This window comes from Phaenicophaeus curvirostris, chromosome 2 (genome assembly GCF_032191515.1).
Source record: "Phaenicophaeus curvirostris isolate KB17595 chromosome 2, BPBGC_Pcur_1.0, whole genome shotgun sequence".
Taxonomy (NCBI): Eukaryota; Metazoa; Chordata; class Aves; order Cuculiformes; family Cuculidae; genus Phaenicophaeus; species Phaenicophaeus curvirostris.
Window position 1 is genome coordinate 79,996,492 of NC_091393.1, and position 21,367 is coordinate 80,017,858.

Genomic DNA, 21,367 nt, shown 5'->3' on the forward strand with positions numbered 1-21,367 from the left:
GTGTAATGTTTACTGCTCATAAAAAATAGCTGGGTGTATATTCATCAGGCTGTGTGTGGACTGTGTATGTGAGGGTGTGGATCTCTTAACAAAGTCTGTATTCAAAGTGCTACCAAGTTATTGAAGTTAAACTGGTCTTGACGGGAACAAATAAACAAAGTTATACTTAAAGCAGAATGAGTTAAAAAAAAACCACAAAAAACAGAGAGAAAGAGAGAGAAAAAAATAAAGCATCACACAGACACTACGTCTGGGGTAAAGCACTCTGCCAGCTTGCTAGAGCAGGTGACAGGACAGCTTGGCAGTCCTGCCAAGTACCCTCATTTCCTCTCAAAAATATTCATGGCTTCTTCCACTCTAACTCAGGCCAATGAAAAAAAATAAGATGCAAAATCCTGGGACCTCCTATCCATTCCTCAGAGTGATGGCTGGCCTGGTCAGTTGTATATACCCTTCTAGGCAAAAAAACTACCTGGGGACATGAAAAACTTCACAAGGACTCTGCCTCTCCTACCTATTTTGTCTATCTAAATCAAAGTTTTGTTATTAAAATAAATAGGTCTTTTTTTTTTTTCTTAAATATGACATATACCAAAAGCCAGTTTTGCCAAAAGTGGATCTTTGGCTTCAGATATCATCACTTAACTGTTGTCTTCATACTGCATTTTACCCCTGAGCAGGCATGAAGGGACAAGAGGTCTCTTCAAATGCTTATTTGCATTCTCACCTTATTTATAATATTCCCCAAATATAAGTCAAATGGCAAACTGACTCAAATTCATATATAAGGTCCTATGCTTGCACACTTCTGTTTTACAGGGACATAACTGGAAACACAATACAATTCAGTTTCCTGTCAGTCAGGCACAGCCTGTATTATCCCACATGTACTTTTGTATTAGGAGAAGCCTAACTGTGATCAACATTTTTGACATTGTATCTTCCTGCACCATCTTATTCTGAATCACCATACATCCTCCACTGCTCCTTTTTCTTAACTCTTCATTTAAAATGTTCCAACCAAGAAAAAGAAAGAAAAAAAAAACTAAAAAAAAAAAGAGTACAACTAAATGGGTTTCTGTAACAAGGAACATACAATTTCCCAGAGCAAGCCATGCAGTCAAAGTAAAGGAGAACAAACGCCTTTCAGCATGCTGGTGCCAGGGAACTGGTTTGTGTTGCAGCCTTCAGAGTTGCCGCTTGTACATGTCGCCCCATGCAGAGTAGACTTCTTTCCTTATCCTTCTCTCCCCTTCTGCATGCTACCCACAGCAATTACGGACACAGAGCACTTCCCTTTCCCGTCCCCAGCACTCCAGAGAGGTCACAGGGATGAAGGCGAAAAGCCAGCACCACCTACAATACCACTTTCAAAACCCTGGTACCCTCCAAAACACAATGAAGGAAAACGATATGCTGTGCATATACCATAAAGGCTAAGGCTGCATGTATTGGGACACCCAAAGTAGTTTGGGGGCTTTCTATCAAATTCAGATATAGTTTTCACTTCTGTTTTGTGGATCTTTCCACCACAGGAGCATATTGCCACTGTTTCTATCTACTCATCGCTCCAGTGGTCCTGCACAGGAGGATATGCCAAACATCAGCTGTCCCACCAAGGTAACAAAACCGCCTCTGTACAGACTTGCTTTTTTTTTTTCCTGACTAAAACACCCTCACTGGCGATATTCCCTGACACAAAAGCATTGTGCAGCTGAACTAAATCCTCGCTTGGATTACTGAATTGTACCACTGATCAGCATTTCCGTTCTGCAACTAAAATAATCCTTCCTATAAACCACTTAGCCAAGATAAGCGGAGCAAGGGAACATTTGTAAATCGCTCTCCAGGAATGGCTGAAACAAGCATTTAACATAACAACCTATTTTTATTATTTATATCTCACAAGCCTTTCTTTGCAGGCTGATCACCTTGCACAAGCTGTTTTAAGAATACAAGTATATCCCAGCTAACCAGTGGCAAGTCATAAGCCTACATATATAAAAATTTTTTTTTGAAGGCAAAACATATGGGCTTGGTCTCACACATTTTAAATGAGGGATGGCCAGTCTTGCCTGCTTCACGTCACATCCATCTGTCTTGTACCCTCCTGAGGAAAAGCCAACAGAATCACAGCACTTCATGTCAGCCAACTAGTGTTTGCCACAAAGAGTTGAAAGGTAGCCAGCCTGTTGCCTTTTGACAGAAGACTATAAGCTTTCCTAAGGAGATGACAGATGTGATCCTTATTTTCCACAAGCATAAATTTCAGCTCTATGTACAAAGGCAGCTCCCTCTTGCACCCACTTAAGCTTCACACTGAAAATGGATGTTTCTATTTGTAAGGTCTAGCACAGCTGCCATTCATGAAGAAACTCTAGACTTTCCTTAACTGAATGCGTTAAGAACAAATACTTAATGCTCCCTGGAAGCAGACCTGTCCACACCAGAAGAACTGTAAAGGGGATACTCAGATCACTGCAGAACCCTGCTAGAGCAGGCATGCTGCCTCTATTGGGACTGAACTAGAAAGACACAGTCCCCTATGGACAAATGAGCTGTGTCAGGCCCCGCTGCATCGTTGCAGAAAGGCCAGATTACATTGACAAGGGTTTGCGTTTCTGACTGGCACATGCTGCTTTTCCTCCTCTGCTCCTCAGTCTGGATTGACATTCTTGGTGTAAGCTGCTCCTTCAATGCAATTTGTCTCCCAGCACCGAATTTAATAGGAACAGCTGAGTGCTTTGCATTTTTACGTGTCTAGTGATGTGTCGCCTGTTGGAGGGAAAGCAACAGCCCTCTGGCAGGGAAGAGAGATCCAGGAGGATCTGCCAAAAAGAACCTGAAAGGTTTGTGAAGTCTCTTCCCTCTCTGGCCTGGTTGGCTTTTTACAGCTCTGTCACAATCTCAATAAAACCTGAATGAAACATCCAACTAAAACTATCCAGTAGAAGACATGCTGTTTTGTTGCCGGGTTTTAAAGAAAAATTCTCTGAAATTCCCTACAAGTTAAATCCTCAAAAGGAAGCTGTTGTATTTCAGTACCATGTGAAAATTTTTCCCTGTAAATCAACTCCCACTGTTTTAAGATAGGGCATAATATGATATTCTTTTTAAAATAAGCATGCGTATCTTTAATGGGATAGTATTAATTCCTCTAATTCTCATTTATAATTCATTACACAGAGTCTGGCAGAGACATGTGACTGCTGCAATACATAAAAACCTCTCTTAGTCTCCTCTAGCCTGCCAGTGAACGGCCCCAGTAATTCAGAGCTATGTTGCTTTTAATAATGAATCACTAACATATTGTTGCTTTTCCCTGCCCAGCAGCAAAATCCTACTGATATCTCAATATTTTCATCCTGAAAGTATTAACAAGGAAAAAGAAAATTAAAAAAAGAGAAGCTTGTTTTATTGCAGTTCCATCAGAAGACATTTCTAGTTCAGGCACACTTGCTGCTAAACTCTCAAAGAGGTCAGAAGATCAGTCACAAGTTTCACATTTGTAATCTTGCTTTCATCCACAGCTGTTAACACTACCACTTTATACGATTGCTTCATCACATTTTTTAAAATGACAACCTTGCTTTGCACAAGTTTTAAAAATCCTTCAAAGGATGAAAAAAATAACCAAGATCTCAAACTTGTGAGGTTTGTGTCAAATGCCAGCATACATATAATCCCACTGATAACCCTACAGACCTCAGCAGTTGCTAGCATCTCTGAATTTCAGAAGACAAGTTTCACTAGATAGGAAATTTCATATTAAATTCAGGGATGACCTCATATACTTAAAAGCCCAAAACAAACACCAAATCCACAGCACTACAGATAAGACTTCTCGGGGAAACTGAGAACAGGACACTTCATGGGAAGGGATCTCAGGCTCACTCACATGCAAGGAAGTTGGTTACCACAATAGGTAGACAGGAAGAAGAGGTAGATAGTATGAAATGCCATGGAGATACTAAGGGAAATCAGGCTGGTGGTGATTGGGAAGATCTCAATATTTTCCACTCAGGAGGGAAAGGTGGGGAGTGGAGGACACAGCCCCTTGCATGACCCATGATGTTCCCCTCCCTTTCATTTTGCCACTAAAAGGAGCAGATAGATAACCAACAAAGGTTGTTTGCTTTTCATTGAGCAAGAGGCTGGATGCTCTGGATGCCTTAGCAATTCTTAGTTAATCTAGAGCATAAAGTACTTTCCAGCTAACTGATAATAGCGTCCTGGGCCAAACCAACTGTAAAAAAGTCCTTGACTAAGGTCTGTAAGGCATGTAATTTGCAACACTCTAAAAAACAAGAACAGATACCTGTGTACTCTTCAGTTTGTTAAAACCCAAGAAGCTAATGTGGATTAAGTGAGCCACTGAATAGATGCCTTGGTAATAGACTGCACTTCTGGTCCTTGCTTACCAGGTCCACACAGGAGGATGTATAGAAGGACTGCTTGTTTTGTTCAAGAAGACAGAAACACCTATAGGAAGGAAAAGTCAGCAGAATTTACCTGTCATCACAGTAGGTGAATTTCATGTCCATACTATGGCGACTCAGGAAGGTCTTGCTGTCCAGGGGAATATCGATGTTTGAAGGATGTTGAATAGGCTCACACATTATTATAAGGCAGGTGAGAAGAGGCTCTTTATACCCACACAGACTGTGAGGAGGACAAGTGTTATACACTTTAACTTGTCCAGTGCAGTGCAAAACCTGAAATAATGATTTTCGAATAAGAAATAAACTTAGAATGTACTTTCTCTACATGCCGAAATGTCTTTTACATCAAACTCACTTATTATGGCTAAAATATTATACCTTCCATGTGGCAGACTTGAGGTTAACAGTTCTGCCTCTGTTGGTAACAGTGCATTTCATTCTCATGAAGAAGTCACGCTCAGTTGACATCTCTTTGCTTTTCTTTCCAAAGCCTGGACCTGCGTAAGGAAAATGGCAAATAAGTTTTCTGAGTTTTGCTCCTTGATTTCCTCTATTTATAAGCATGAAGGATTCAATAGAAATAAGAGACTAATTCTCAGATAAACTTTACCTGAAGAGACCATCAAAGATGCATGGACCTTTGAAGAACGGCTTGAAGAGCTCAGACCTAAAACTTTAAGTGGACTTTAAATGGGACTTTGTGCATTTAAACCTATGTTTTCACTTGCAGCACATAAATCCTTGCAAGATATTACAAGTGAAAACATTATGCCTGTCTTAACTTGATGAAAGGAAAACACTAAACAAACAGTCCTTAGTGCAATCATATATAAGCAGTTATTGGCAAAACAAAACAGATCTGCAAAGTATTGAATAACAGTTAATGATTACTCCAGGAATGAAAATTCCCTTTAGCATGACTAAGAGATCTCTACTGTCAGCCAGTTATTTCATTTGGTTATTTAAAAAGCAAACAGTGATTCCTCTATTTTCGTTATTACCATTTTTCAGACTCAGATTCTCTCGAATTTCTTCATGGTCACATGGATGAGTGAAATCAAAAATGCTATGTCCAGTTAATTCCACCTGTGCAGAAGTAAGAATCATATTTAGCCAAGTGAAAGCAACTAAGATTATTTATCTATATTTAAATATGACCTATTCAGATGAAACAGGTCACTAGAACTAAGTGCATCAGCAGGATGCTCACAGACACAAACCCTGTGACCCCCCCCCCGCCTTGTTCATATAGAATAAACTTCCAATTATATGGCATAACTTCCAATTTTTTCCCCAAACACTTCCCTGTCTTTGGATTTGCAGTTAACAGTGAACACCGCTGGGTATTTTCAACACAGCAGGAGAAAACCCCCAATCCACAAAGCAGAAAAGTGAAGACTCAAAAGAGCAGCTTTGTCCCATAGTCTAAGGCAGAAGCTGAATAAACACTAATTCTCCTGTCCATGGTAATATCTAGGAAAGAAAGTTTGCAATCACCCAGGACTCTACAACTTTGACAGTAAAGGAGAAGAAAACCCTCCCCACTGTTGTCTGACGTGCAGGGTACCTGCCTTGGAAAAAAAAAGACATTTTATTTCTTTTTTGCAGTGATACCCAGCTGTTTTTCTGCATTTAGGCATAGGACTTGTTTCTAGGAATTGCATTACAAAGACAGGAAAGTGTTAGGGAACAAGCTACCTGGGTAAGACCCATGTATTTGTTGACGTTCTCTGACAAAAAGATCATGTCTCCATCCTGTGTCACCACGGCAATAAATCCCTCCAAAGCTTTCAGGTACAAGTTGTCCATCTGCTGGTCTGCCTCTAGTTCATTCTCGTTGTCAGCACATACTGAGAAAAAAAGAAAACAAATGCATCTAAACTCTTCAGCACCCTAGCCAGACTTTTTCAACACATGCACATCCAGTTACAAGGCAACAGAAGTTTCTTCTGCTGTCAGAATTTCCTTTCTGCTTCCAGTGAGGCCCTTCTTGAGAAGAAAGCTGTCTGCAGTGTCTGAAAGGGATGTTCCTTATCACTAGAAAGATATTTTTCTAAACCTTTTGGCAAATACAACAGACCCTTTGCTCGCTTTCAGCGTGTTTCTGCAAGACGCATTTTCAGTACATGGCACCTATATGTCCAGACACTGAAGTGCATCTTTTTTGTGCCTGTTCCTTTGGCCACACACAACCTTTATATCTCCAGATGGGCACAAAGTATACAGCAAATCTTACAGAAGATAAGTAAATTTTTGCATTCCTTACAAACATCTAAGACATTTCCATCACGTCAAGTTTTCTAAGAAGTTCAAATACTTTTCCTGTGAAGTATGCCTAAATAGACCTCTCTACTCAGTATGGGGAGGTCTGTTAACGCTACTTTCAGTAGAAAAAACTTCCTTGAAGCCCTTTCAGAGGAATCTCTCTTTCATCCCATAAACCTCAGGATTCCTGGAGAAAAACAAAGATCCACCCCACCAATATCTGGGGGTTTTTTTCAGTTGCAAATGTCAGAACATCCTACATAGCACTCCACCAAACTCTTTGACAAGCTTTGTCACCCAGCTATGCTCCCCCTCCTATCCTGCAGGAATGACAGCCTTTGACCCCAATTACATCCTTTATGTTTGCCTATGCAGATTCATGAGCCCAGTGCATCTTAACATATTTATTAAAGCTTTTTTTTTTTTTGGTTACTCATCTTCTTGTTGCTTCTTGGCTGTGCTGCAGAGACAATTGACGGTACTGTGATGCCCTCACCATGTGTGCTCCACAATGTACATCTCCTGTGAGGCTGTAGGCAAAGCTGCAGGGAGGGAGACAGTGAGACACTGCTCCTCCTAATGTTGGTCACCCCACTGTCCACTCAGCACTCTTGCCTTCCCTTCTACACTTTTAAGCATGTTTCAGCTTCATGAATAAGAACCCTGCAGGAGATGATGTGTACATGAGTAGTATCAAAAAAATTCTGTGTAGGAGCTGGCCCATTATTTTCTCAACATGTTTTACATGAAAATTCTGGGATGATATATATAAAAAAATATTTACAGATATTGCATCTGGTTTGTGTACCTCAGACATGATGTGGAGAGCTTATTTTTATAGCTTTGTCAGTTAGCCTGCACATTTGTGATTGGTCATTACAAATATGTGCAGTGGTAAGGCTTTGAATTTGGGGGAGGAAAGGCAAACATCCAAACAAAAAAAACCCCCTTATATTCTAAGAATAAAGAATAACCATCTCCAACCATACACTGCTGAAGATACAAGTCCATGGCTAAATCCCACCTAGACCAAAGGTGCTCCATAGCTGGAAGCAGCAAGAATGGTCTGAGAGGAGCTGCAGAGACGCTGCCCTCTGTGCTCCTCCCTAGTGGTTCAAGAATGCTCCATACTGGACCCACCACTGATTTTGCTGGCCAGAGGCTCCAGCCATAATTGCATCAGCCATATTTGCAAGAACAGTAGGACTCAAATTAATTTCTAGGAGTTGTTCTTCTTTGTTAGTTTAATGTGGCAACAGTTTTTGTTTTCTAGCACACATACCATCAGCACTTGAGAAAAGTATTTAAATTTTTCTCTCTTCCTCCCTGAAACAGCACATTCCTCACTTCCTTTCATGTTTCTTATCAAAATACTAATTTTGGAAGATGTCTAGAAGCAGGAATTTTGCTCTATAAAATATTATTAAAAGTTGTTCAGGTTTGGTATTTTTTGGATAGGGAAGAAACTGAGCCAAACTAACGCAGTTTTTACTTTGAAGTATTAATGAGTTATGTTGCCCATAGCAACACAGCTATGGCACCATCCCTGGAGGTGTTTAAAAGGTGTGTACATGAGGTGCTTGGGGATATGAATTAGTAGTGGACAGGTACAGTTGGAGATTATGATCTCAAAGGTCTTTTCCAACCTAATGATTCTATAATTAAACAATGGGTTTGATCTCTATAGCTCCTGCAATTGCATCTGCTAGCGCCTAAGGATGGATAGCAAGCAAATGCAGAGCGATGAGCATTTGCAATGCAGAGCCATCCAAGATGCTGTTTGGAACAGATAAGTCATGATAAAAATGATGCTGGTTACTGCTTTGCATCCTCCTGCTCCTCAACAACCCTCCCTCGAAGTAGCCCATTATCCATTATCCATCGTGCAAACAATGGAACAAATGGTTTCAGCCCCAGAGCCACTGGGAGAATTTGGTTTATCACCCTTTTCTTCTCGATGTGATAGTTCGGTAGCACAGAAGAGAAGATGCTCTCTGGGGATGACCAGCACAGGCTGGGGATTTATCGTTTTGTGCCACTGCACTACAATTCTAACTACAGATGCAGGAGCCAGTTCCTCCTCAGCACAAAGCAACTGACTTCAGGAAATTACATCAGGGCTAGCATTTAAAATACAGAAAATACACAATAATACATCTGAATAGTATGCACTTTGACCATAATGACATTTAGAGGGGGTAAAAAAAAAAGGTAAGTGACCATCTGCTCCCAAGCTTGTTTCTGCTGCGTAAAGAATGTCAAGGGTCTTTTTTTACTTTTCCGGAAGCAAACAAATGGTTTATTCAGCAGGGATCATGGCGATAGCCCAAGACAATCAGCCAAGTGTGGGTTCAGAGAAAAAAAAATGACTTTTCAGCTCTAACCCCAGACCCTCCTTTCCATTTTTTTCCCTAGCTCATTAGGTTTGCATTAACAAAACATGACCATTCAAAGGCAGGAAGGCTATTCAAAGCATTCATATTCTTAAATGCCTCCAGCAGTGAAAGACAAACACTTTACTTGTATTATCAGATGATTAAATTTGCTTTTCCATGTATATAAATTATATTACTAATACAAACACACACAGAGGACATAGGATCACTCACATCGGGGCTGCAGGTTCAAACCCTTAGTGTCCTAGCTGAGCACAGCACTTAACGATACAGTCAGCTTTAAAGCACACGGTTACAAGGTTTTGGGGGACCGGAGTTAAACTTTTTTCAGGCATCTGAAGGAGGCATCTGTGATATGGACTGGGAGAAAGGAGGGAAGAGGGTTTGTGCTGCTCTGCACACCTTCTCATGTAACCCAAAAGCATAACAAAGGTGTTTTGCAGACACCAGCTTCCCTGATAGCTCAATAAATCCCACTGCATCCCCTCCTTCCGCCTTAGCAGGCCCAGCCACAGCAGGCAAGGGGAGCTGGTGGATTTGGATTTCTTCTAGTACTTCATAGGTTCATAAAATGGTTTGGGTTGGAAGGGACTTTAAAGATCATCCAGTTCCAACCCCTCCTGCCATGGGCAGGGACACCTCCAACCAGACCAGGCTGCCCAAAGCCCCATCCAACCTGGCCCTGAACACCTCCAGGGATGGGGCAGCCACAGCTTCCCTGGGCAACCTGTGCCAGTGCCTCACTACCCTCATCATGAATAAGTTCCTCCTTATGTCCAGCCTAAATTTGTCCCTCTCCAGTTTATACCCATCACCCCTAGTCCTATCACTACAAGCCTTTGTAAACAGTCCATCTCCAGCTTTCTTGTAGCCCCTTCAGCACTGGAAGTTCACTATAAGGTCTCCTCGGAGCCTTCTCTTCTCCAGGCTGAACAGCCCCAACTCTCTCAGCCTGTCCTCATAGCAGAGGTGTTCCACTCTCCTGATCATCCTTGTAGCCCTCCTGTCGACCCGTACCAAAAGCTCCATATCCTTCTTTTGTTGAGGATTCCAGAACTGGACACACTACTCCAGGTGCGATCTCACAAGAGAGGAATAGAGGGGCAGAATCGCCTCCCTCGCCCTGCTGGCCACGCTTCTTTTGATGCAGCCCAGGACATGATTGGTCTTCTGGGCTGTGAGTGCACACTGCTGGCTCATGTCGAGCTTCTCATCCACCAGCATCCCCAAGTCCTTCTCCGCAGAGCCGCTGTCAATCACACCATCCCCATCAAGGAAACCATAGGCACTATCAGGCACAGAAAGGTAGGTAACAAGTACCTCCAGAGGCTGCAATGCTGCTGCTGCCCCTCTGTTCCTTACCTGTCTCCCATAAGCATCCCCCAGCAGCCTGCCCAGGGAAGCCCAGGCACTGGGAGGATGCACAAAAGGCACTTGCGTCTTCTGCTGTGTTCAGATTTTTCGTGGGGTTGCAAACACATAGTCCCAGAAGGTGTCATCTGGGCTAAACTTCTGAAGGATGTTAGCTACCTGGAGATTCTCAGTCTGCAGCGAAGAAACACGCTGGGCATCACTGTGGCGGCCCTAGTATGCCCTGTATCAGGCAACTTAGTTTAATTATAGTAATATACATAATAAATAACAGTCCAAGGTATGGCTGCAGTTGCAACACTACAACTTTTTCCCTTTCTCCTGTGAAAATCACTAGCTACTAATACACAGAGGATATATACACATTAGGAGACTTATATCAGAAGCAATTCAGTTATTGCCACTAGCAAAAATCTGCTTTGCTTTAGAAAGAATCTATTTTGCAGAAGAAAAACAAATAAAGCCATCATTACTGCAAGCTGCTCCCAGAAAACCCTAATGCCTTTCACTTTAGCCTAAGAAATTTCAGCTTCAAATGGAAAACATTTGAGAAAGCTGAGACTAACTAAATGAAAGTAGGAGGTTAGCATGAGGAGCTGGAGACAGAACTTGGTTTCCACTATGTCTGACGTCACTTTATCAAATATATTTATAAAAATATTTTCAAAATAGCTGCTAACTACATTTTTAAATAAGGATGCATTTCTTACTTTTCCCTACAACTTTTTCCATCTCTACTAATGGAATTATCTGTTCAGGCACCATGACAATATAGTAGGGAAACCGGACTGAATATATGCCAGTTTAACTATACCATAATAGCATGTTCAGTAGAAGAAAGTATTGTAATATTATTGTTCGTGTTATATTTATGGATCCCAGCCAAGATTGCGCTTGTGTAACACTGGGAAGCCTATAAAGGAGGGAGAATCCCTGTCTAGCTGAGATTGAGAGATCTTGAAACATGTCAGAGAGCCATGGAAGAGTGCTGTGGCCTCCCTAGGGTGACTGCCAGAGATACAAAAGAACCAGGAACAGAGCAACTGTATCCCATGGCCCAGTATTTCTTGGTCTGCATCAAATTTTGCTGCAGTATTGTTCAGTCCACATCTCAGAATTCATGAAATTTCGATAAACAATTTTAAATCAGCTCTATTTTGAAACATTTTCTAACCACCAAAGTAGAATTTACTAATCAACAAGAAACTTTCAACTGTAATGACAAATGCTTATTGCAGTGTTTATGATAACCTTTTATGCTAAAAATAGCTCTTGTAAACAAGCTTTGATTAATTCCCACTGTCAGGATGTCCACTGTTCCCAAGTTTAAGAACACTTTTTCCGTAGACGCTTGCTCATTTCCTTCAGTCCAACCTCCTGGAATGAGTCTGAAGGCTTAAGAACTCAGTCTCTCCTTACAAGAAATAACTGCTCAGGTGTAAACAACCTCCTAGCAAACAGCCTGTACTCCTCTGAATACCTTTGATCTGACTCAAAAGGGCCATTTAGTCAGTTCAGAGGTACAGTGTGATAAAAAGGAGTTTCAACGGAGGCCACATTGTCACCTCCACAGAATTTTCATGGCTTTGTCTCTAATCCTGGATCCTACAAGCAGCAGAACATTGCTTGGATATTGTAATATATAACAGACATCAGGCTATAGTTGCCATTCCTCAGGAGGCAGTAGGCAGGAGGTAGGGAAGATCTAACAGCAGCAATACCTGCATCAGAGAGCAGCTTTCAGACAGACTTGTCTCTTCCTCGTTTCTTGTTGTGCCTCAAAGGAAAACGACTGAAACTTCTTTCCCCCCTCTTTTTCTTTTTTTCTGTCTTGACAGGGCAGTACAGTTCAAGGGCATTTTTTCAATGTGTTCAATAAAAGCTTTCAGTTTAGATACATCAAGAAAAAGCTACTCTTAAACTTGAAGCTTCCTGAGGGCCTCTTATCTCCAAGTGCACAAGCAACTTGGATAAAGGAAAACACTTATGTTAGTGTTGTTTTGATTGCAAAGTCTGTATGTAGCTAAGTCATTCAGCTGCTATTCCCAAGAAGCTGCTTCCAGTCCTGCAGCCATTGGTACTGAATGGTGACACAGCACCCCATCCAATCAGTCTTCACGATCTCCATAAGACTTTCTGGTGCACCTTCCCAGAAAAGGGACATCACTTCAAGCACCTGAAGGACTCAGCACCCAGCTCTACTTTCATTCCTAGCAGCATGGCTGGCACAAAACTTTTTTTCCAATTTAATAAAAGCAAACAAGTAGACATGCTATTTTTAAAGCACTGTTTTATGCCACAATAGTCTGAGATTAGATGCAGCTTGTCCAGACATTCAAAAACAATGCCCACATCATTTCTCCCTACAGTCTGTCCTCTCCCTTAAAAGCCTACAGAAAAGCTATTTTTTCCCCTCTGCTCCCTGCTGGCTTTCCGGCTCTGTTGTCTCCCTCCCTTGAAACAACTTCACACTGGCTTCCTTGTGGCCTCCCTTCTCCCAAACAACTTCCCGTCTGCTTCCCTGTTCCCTCCCCATTTCTGCTGCTGTCTGCCTGCACAGGAGCAACTCCCATCCAGTTTCCTTTGCTGGATCTCCACACAGAAAAGACGCACTGCTAACTACACAGTTGGGATGGGATTAAAGAAGGCTGCAAAAATGGTGTTTGCCTGATTAGTCTGACTAAAATGCCTGTAGTACTGGCACACAAAAACTCCCTGGTACTAAGCAGTACCGTTTCCCGTAACGCCTTTAGCATCAGCATGGTCCAAGTAAACACTTAAAATTATTGGCACTGCATGCTAATGCCCATACAGGTTTCCTAAAATGGATCACCTTCCTCATTCTGAAAAAAAGAGGCCAAGGCAGACTTAGCAACTATCATGATAGCAGCTTTTAACCAAGAGAGCCATTTGTTAGCAAAAGGCAGTTATTTCTCTTTTGCCATCTATTAACCCTCCAAAAAAGCGTTTGGCTAATTTACTAGCTATATTAGAGAATACCAGAGGACAATCACTGCTATCGATTTTTCTGATTATACTAAAGGGCATCCGATCCCAAATCCAAAAGCTCCACTACTGATAAGCATCAAGCAGTCTATTTTCAGCAGAAACTTCATAGGATCAAAACCTTTACTTGAAATGAACAAAGATCAGTTCTAAATTTACACTGAACATTTGAATGTAATGATGGCAAATAATATATTATGCCAACAGATAGGAGACATCTTGAAAAATATTTAAGATGATCATAATTAAATGATATTTGTACTTAGCATTCCAATTATACCGTGTGCTGTTCTGTGCACAACATGGAAACTGTATTATAAAGCTATTGTTTCAGTTTGCTTCCTGTGATACTAATCTCAATCAGGCCGTCAGACGAACAGCCTGCATTTCTAAATGTTAAAGGCTTCCTCTCCAACATTCCCACACAGAATTGCCTACTGTGAAAATCAAAGGGAAACATGTTACTAAGTAAAGCAGTGACTTGTATAAAGCAAAACCTGGTATTTTTACCCTTTTGAACTCTGAGATATACAACCAGCTATTTCCTATTATGATGGGATACAAGGGCCAAGCTCAGACCCTGCAGCGCCTGCAGGAGACATGCACCCTGCAATCATGAAGCCAGGATTTTCAGAGGCACGTACTGGGAGAGCTCTCAATGGAGGGCTCAGATTCGTGGACTCTGCCATTCACCTGCTGGAAGAATGTAGTCATAGATTTCCCTAGGTCTTGGCTTCCCAACAGATAAATAATCATTATGCAGATACAGCTAGTAAAACAGCCCAAGTTACACAAGTGAAAAGCCTATTCCGAGTCAGGGAATAATAGGAAGGGGCATGAGACACTCAATGCCAGCGGACTGAGGCTGGCGAGTTGCCTAGAACCATCTCTGAAATCCCATCTGGAGCATCAGCTTGCAGAAAGATGAGGATGCAGTCCTGGGAAGGCCCTTGCTCTCTCTGTTCCCAGCAAAACAGCCATGAAATGAAAAGACGTGTTTGCATTTGAGTATAGTGCCTACAAACTGTAAGATATAATAAAAATTGGTGTGTCAGTTTATTGTTTATTATTGATAGAATAAATAATAAAAATGCTAATCAAGTGGTACTTTTTCTTTACTACCTTTTGAAGCACTTTTTCCAGCTGCACTGCAAGCTTATTTTAGTGATGTTGTGTGTATATATATATAAAAATGCAGTAAATGTTATTTTAATGTCCTAATTAATGACGGAACAATTACTAGCACTTAACTCTAGTTTACACTAAGTGTCTATCCTAAATAATCAAAACTATTTCCATGAAGACAACATAAAGCAAAGGGGCCAGGCTTTTGATTCTCATGCACATTGCAGTATTCCACCTCCTCATTTTCCAGTTAACCCATCAGAGACAACACAGTAACCCCTGTGGTCCCCATCGGTGGACCTGGGCTTCTTAAATGCAATGCAGAATTAATGGCCAAATTCCAGTCTGCTAAATGTGTGTGAAACAGAGGCAGCTTTGCTTGGGGCTCAGAAAGGATCTAGAGCAAAGGTGAGTACAGAGTAGGCAGGCATCACACGAGCCCAGTTCCCATGTTGCTCCACACTCATCAAAATGTGAGGACTAGCAGACCTCCATCTGTGAGCCAAAAGCTCCATCAAAAACCTGTCACTTTGAATTATATCAGCCAGCCTTCTAGTGAAGGCCAGCACCCTTATAAAGACTGATATTATTCAGAAGCCCATATTCTGCTTTCACAGGAATGGATCAGAGAAACAGTGCCCATCAAATACTAGCTGTATCAAGCAGTTATTGTATGGCGATGGTGTTAATCAGTCCTGAAAGCCAGCACTTTTTCAATAAAGCTCACCTTCCAGAAATTCAGTATTACAGCTTTGCCTCCTGAAAGCAAGAAACAGTTCTCAACCAGATAAGAGATTTACTTTTGCTAGAGTAGTACTCTACACCTGTGAACCTCAGGAGTCTCGGCAACTGTAACCTGTTGGGCCATTGCATGAGGAAGAAACAATAACCTGAAATCATTATCAAGCTAACAATAATGAAAGTTCTCTCTCTGATGCCAGTTTATTCCAATGCTTGATAAATTTTATCTTTCAAATATTCCAGGCTTAGATTCTCAGCCTTCTTGTTTAGCTTGGCTAATCTAAACGTTGGCTATACTCAGAAGAATATAATTAGCAGATGAGGCCTTTAGAAGCAACGGTGGTTTTCCGTCTTGAGTTCTTTTGTTTCAGTATATTCTCACTGTCAGAAAATAATACCCAACTCTTCCAAAAAAAATTAGTCCCTTTAAAGTGCCCTAAGTTCAATTTATCAGAATAGAAGCACTGAAGATTTTGAAACCCTTACATACCTCTCTGATGTCTAAAGATACAGCTATGCAAAAATCCGCATTTGACTAACAACACAAATTTCAATAATGAGATGACTTACTCCAAGTCAATATTTAGACTGGGGAAGTGCATCAGATTTAAGGCTAAGCAAATAACTAACACAGAGAAAGCCTGGACTATTAAATCACAGCCTGTTGCTACTGTAGTATTTAATTTCCAGACTCCTTTCTAACTGCTGGGTCCAGGTGGTATTTAAAATAAAAATGTAAATCAGCTACATGAATCACATTGTTTTTCAAGCACCATCACAGAAAAATCATATCTGCATATTTATTTTTGAGTACTATATACATATATTGAGCTGTCATCACGATCAAATAATATGTGCCTAAACCTTAACACTACAGAATTGCTGACACAAAAGTTACATTTGTAGATTTTTTTCTTCACCAAGAAGTGTACCTGCTTTTGAGATGTTCACTTTAAACTTCACAGTTTGCAGGTGAGCAAATGTATTTTTCTGACGATGACAGCAAACTATTTCACATCAACTTTCACAGATGTGCGTTTTATACCGTTACAGCCCTTCAGAAGTTCACTTTTCCTACACTGTGCCAGTCTCTAGTTCATGTCATATAAATATTTGAAAAGCTGAAGCTGAGTTTTTATGAGGAAGTTACTAACAAATTGGCTTGGTGTATGGCATGTTTAAGAACATTTACCTATTTACTCAACTTCTACAATTATTAAGTACCTGATGAAATCAGAGATCTTTTCACAGAAGTAATTGTTAAAATCAGATAAGGCAAGATGAAACCATTCAAATTTAATACAATATTCTTAGCAGAACCAAAAAACCTAAAAAAATTACAAAGCACACAGAAGCAGAATTGAATTTGTCATATCTTTCAGACTAACCATGAACAAACCAGCAGCATGTTCTTCCACAAAATGAGATACTTCCTAATACCATTTATTAAAGTAATTGTTATGGTATGACTCAACTTTTCGAAAGAGAGGAAGTGCAATCGTGACTTTATTGGGAGCGTTGCCATTAATGAAGGAAAAGATGAAATTTCGGGTATACCTTTCACAAACAATGCTGGCATTGTTTTGTTAAAGTATTCTCAACACTTATAGGTCACCATGTGAAAGTTCCCCCAGAAACATCAGTTTTTTTCATTGATTTTACTGGCTACTCAAATCACATATTTCCATCAAATTGATTATTCAAATATAAGTGCAAAGTAAGAATATTATTAATTAATTTTCATAGGCTATGAAAATGATGCTGGTTCCCACTTCCTAGTAGTCCAACATAAGCAGGATTGTGACTACGTAGAATCCATTCATGTCAAGAAATTAAAAAATGTTTACTTCAGCTATCTTAGTATACCTCATCATAAACAATCTGCCCACTACTCATTACCAGCACAGAGCACAGCTAGTCGTTTCAAATGAAGTTCTAGACATTCCCAACTGCCTTTTGAATGCACTGGCACAAACATGCTTGCCATGCCAAGTCAAAATTTACTTGTTCAATCATGGAAGCTTAACATATATGTTTGCATTCTGATTAAACTCTTAAAAGCTTAAAATCTTGTAGCTGAGCTTAATAAAACACATTCAAGAATGCTGAGAGGATTTTTATTTTCACAGAGGCAAAACTGCATTAATTCTTACCTTGGTAACGAAGACCTTATATGACTAATGCCACTCACATATTTCTATGCCAATTAAAATATACATAATTCTGATGAAACAAAAAACCAACCCACCAACCTATCTTTAAATCCAGTTGTATTGTTACAATGCAAGCAGTTATGTCCTGTTCTCACTTCAGGACAATTTTACCAAATTGCTATTAATTAGCATTGACAAATTCTTTCACCCAGATCATACCTGAAGACAGAAGCTTGTGAGTGCGTAGGAAACTGATTGCCAGGCGCATTATGGATGCCTTGTCTAGGTGGGAACTGATATTGTGGGGCAGGGGCAGCTCATGTGCCAGTTCATAGAAAACTTCAGTCTCTTTGCTTCTTCTGCACCTTGCTGCATCTCTTGATTTCTCCTTCCTCCGTTCGGAACTGCTCCTGATACATAAAGGAGAGACAGGAAAAAGCATTTCTTTAAATACAATCGACAACCTGAGAGAGGCATTCACAAGGGTTAATCTTCCCGGCAATGAATTCACTCTGTCAGCTAGTTTAAATCAATTGACCAGACTTTAACAGCTATTTGCTCTTTTTGAAATGGGAATTAGGAGAGGACTGCCACATCTGGAAAGGGCTCCAATTTGACACAAGGCAACCTTTGGACACCCTGAATCCCTGTTGAGTGTAGCAGGATCAAGATCTGCCTTAGGCAAGAGATTTGAAATGAAATAGCAAACTATGTTCCTGGGATACAGGAAATGGCAAAAATAAAAAATTTGTTTGTTGAATCTGAATCAATTTGCTTGAGAAATACTCTGGGATTAGGTGACAATCTATTTTAAAGTTGGAACAATTATGATGCATGTGGCCTGTCGTAGATATTTCAGTGTCACAGTTTCCAGTGGCTGTACCTGTCATTACAATAAAAGTAATAATAGGGTATCAAACTGTGTTTCTGTATACAACTGTCCCAGCTCTTAATCCAACACTACCCTGAAAAACCACCTTTCCTTGACCATGAAGGATGCAAAATGGGAAAGAAAACACTGTTACTCACAAGAAACCCCTCCTTTGCAGAAGCTATTCTAATCAAAACATCATCTCTCCACTGCCTATGAAAAAAAGATCTCTTCTTGAGTATGATCAATACAGCCAACCTCCTTTAAACTCCACAGAGAGCAGAAAAGCAGGAAATAACAAAGGGGAAGATGTTTTATGAAGCAAGTATGCAAAATTATGCTGCCAAGGGACATAAAGCAAAATTTGACATGCGAGAAACAAGAGCTACATTTTTAATGGATCTGGGATAAGTTTAAGAGAGAACTTCACTGACTAGGGTTCTTTTTTTAAGTACAATTCTTATTTCAGAATATAAAGAACCTGAATCCATTCAAAACCATCAGTTATTTCAACCACACATAACTACTGATACTACAAGTTTCCTTCACTTGTATGAGTTGAGGTTTTGTACCTTAGTCATACCAATATAAAATATATATTTTTTTTTTTTGTTTCAGTCAGGCTCCTGTAATACTATACTAGTGCAGACAACACAGCTTGGATGAGCACTGAACAGAGTGTGAAGAAAATCAGCCCCACTGTTTTTGCTGTTGTGGCTGCACATTAATTTCTAGAATCAGCAGCAGCAGCTCTCCATTCACAAAGCTGCCTAAAAATGAAGCATCTTATACCTGCTTTTTCCAATGTTGGTATAAAATAATAAGCCTGTAAACCAAAAATGGATCAAAAAAAAAATCCAACCAAAACAGGATATGTCAATAAATATATGCCATTGTGCGATGACTATGAGGAAAACAAATATTAATCACTGCACTTAATCCTAGAAACTGTTCCAGACATGGCTAGTCTCATATAAAACTGCATGAACCAGAAAAAAAATATTACTACATAGTAATGTAATCCAAAGAAGACGACCATTTCTAGAAGACTGTCTGAAGAAGCTTCTAGCAAAGAAACTGCAGGCAACCTCATAAATTAAAAAGAAGTAAAAATAGCCAAAGTGCATATTAAATGCTATAAGTAAAGTTACATTAAAGCATTTGCTAGGGCCCAGGCAAGACTGGGCATTCAATATCATCAACCAAAGCAAAAACGTGCTCACAAACCATCAGCATGGGCCTCGTGCTGCAAAACAAGTGAAGCCAGGCATACACTTAAGGACCAGATAAGTACTCGCCATTGGGTGTGCTAGCAGGGCAAGGGGCCTCATAAATGCTTACAGTATCTTCTCAAGATCCGCGAACAGCCCTTGGCAAACCTCTTTCACAATTATTTCCCCTGAGGTGACTATTTTCTAACATGGCATCTGTTACAGGAGGTATGCACGGAGCAAGACCTACACACACGTCAGTACATAATGGCAGGATCCAACTGATAATGACTTCATGGGTATCGCTGGAGCCAACAACTCCTTGCTCAAGTTAGAATCTAAAGGACCAGATATTCTCAATGTGACCCGTACTCCTTACTTTTATCACTGACAAGCAAGAGTCACACTATGTCCACATGAAAGCAGTCCCTTAGTACAGCTGTCTGAGAAATGCTGGGGCAGCCAGCCCAGGTGGGGGGCTGCGCTGCTGCCACTGCCCTGCTCCGGTACCCGCAGAAGGCACCTGCCACCCAGACACAGCAGGGATCAGCCCACAAACACTGGGGCAGACAGACCACCTCCCACACCGGAGCTTACGCACAGGCGTATGGCATCACTCACCAGTCTTCCCAGGGCAGGTGCTGGGAACAGGAGAGCCATGTGAACTGCTTACGCAGATGCTTCTTTCAGAGGTACACATTGCTTGCTGAAGAAAAATGTGTCTACACTGTGCCTACAAAGATGCCATACTAGGAACAAATCTTCTCAGTTTCTAATTCTACTGACAAAATAAAAGAGTAGAAACAAAACAAAACCAAACAGAACTAAAACTAGGCAGCAATATTTGCAAAAATTGCCAGTTGCGTCTTGGAAAATATAACTTGAACCACTAACATTCAAGCTCTGCTTTAAACCTAGAGCTCACAAGTTTCACATTAGAACCAACTTGGGCAAAACAAGATCCAATCTCTCCTCGTTTAAATACAAGAACCAACGCCAAAGCCATGTCGCAATTTGTGCAGTAAAAACGGGTTGTATAAGACAGAGTCTCTCATGACAACACTCTGGCCACAAAGAAAAATATTTAGTTTTGCTATCCTCTGTAAATATAATTGTGAAGTGCGGCTAATGAGACAAGCTGGTTTCATTAACCATGAATTGCTCAAGGTTTGCAATAACTGATCAGAGCAGAGTAAATTTTTTTTTCTTGATGCCGTAGATGTTTTGCTTCTGACTGTCGTTAGAACTTTCACGAATAAGAAAACAAGGGAAGGAATCAGCCTGCCTGTTTGCTTTCGAAAGATTTTCTTGCTCATGCATTATAATTTTAAATAAACAAACAAATTGCTTGTTAAGCATTTCCCCTATGGCTTCCTGCACCTAAATTTTCCTCCCCTTCTTCCCTCACTCAGCACATCCTCACCTTGTATTGTTACTGCAGCCAGCACAACACAAGCACACAGAAACCCAAAACACCCCCGCAGACCCCACCATTGCTTGTCCCACACAGCTTCCCCCCTGCCTCCCAGCAGATATCTACATTTGTTTGCTGTCCCTCCCAGGGACATCTGCATTGAAGTCTCATACTGAAGTCAGTCATTCTGCACTTGTCCTAGTTCCAAAAGCCTTCAAAAACTGCAGTCAAGTGGCAGAACTCTGCAAAAAGCAGTATTTTCACCATTTTTTCATTTGCAGATGACAGGCCATGATGTCGCTTTGCATTTACTCCCATTTTATGCCCAGGATTTGCATTTTACCCTGGGTGAGGCTGGACTACCCACAGCTA

At 40.7% G+C, this 21,367-nt stretch overlaps 1 protein-coding gene across 2 annotated transcripts in view; it reads right to left on the bottom strand.

Moving 5' to 3' along the window:
• The window catches only part of EPAS1 (endothelial PAS domain protein 1), a 79,979-nt gene that overhangs the window by 19,115 nt on the left and 39,497 nt on the right, over positions 1-21,367 (bottom strand). The window contains exons 2-7 of one of the 2 annotated variants that reach the window (XM_069852626.1): positions 17,719-17,909; positions 6,141-6,292; positions 5,444-5,528; positions 5,053-5,115; positions 4,821-4,939; positions 4,513-4,715 (exon numbers count right to left, since the gene is read on the bottom strand). In XM_069852626.1, coding sequence (XP_069708727.1) covers positions 4,513-4,715; positions 4,821-4,939; positions 5,053-5,115; positions 5,444-5,528; positions 6,141-6,292; positions 17,719-17,909 — 813 coding nt within the window. The remainder of the gene's footprint in view (positions 1-4,512; positions 4,716-4,820; positions 4,940-5,052; positions 5,116-5,443; positions 5,529-6,140; positions 6,293-17,718; positions 17,910-21,367) is intronic. The other variant, XM_069852627.1, reaches the window with a different exon arrangement.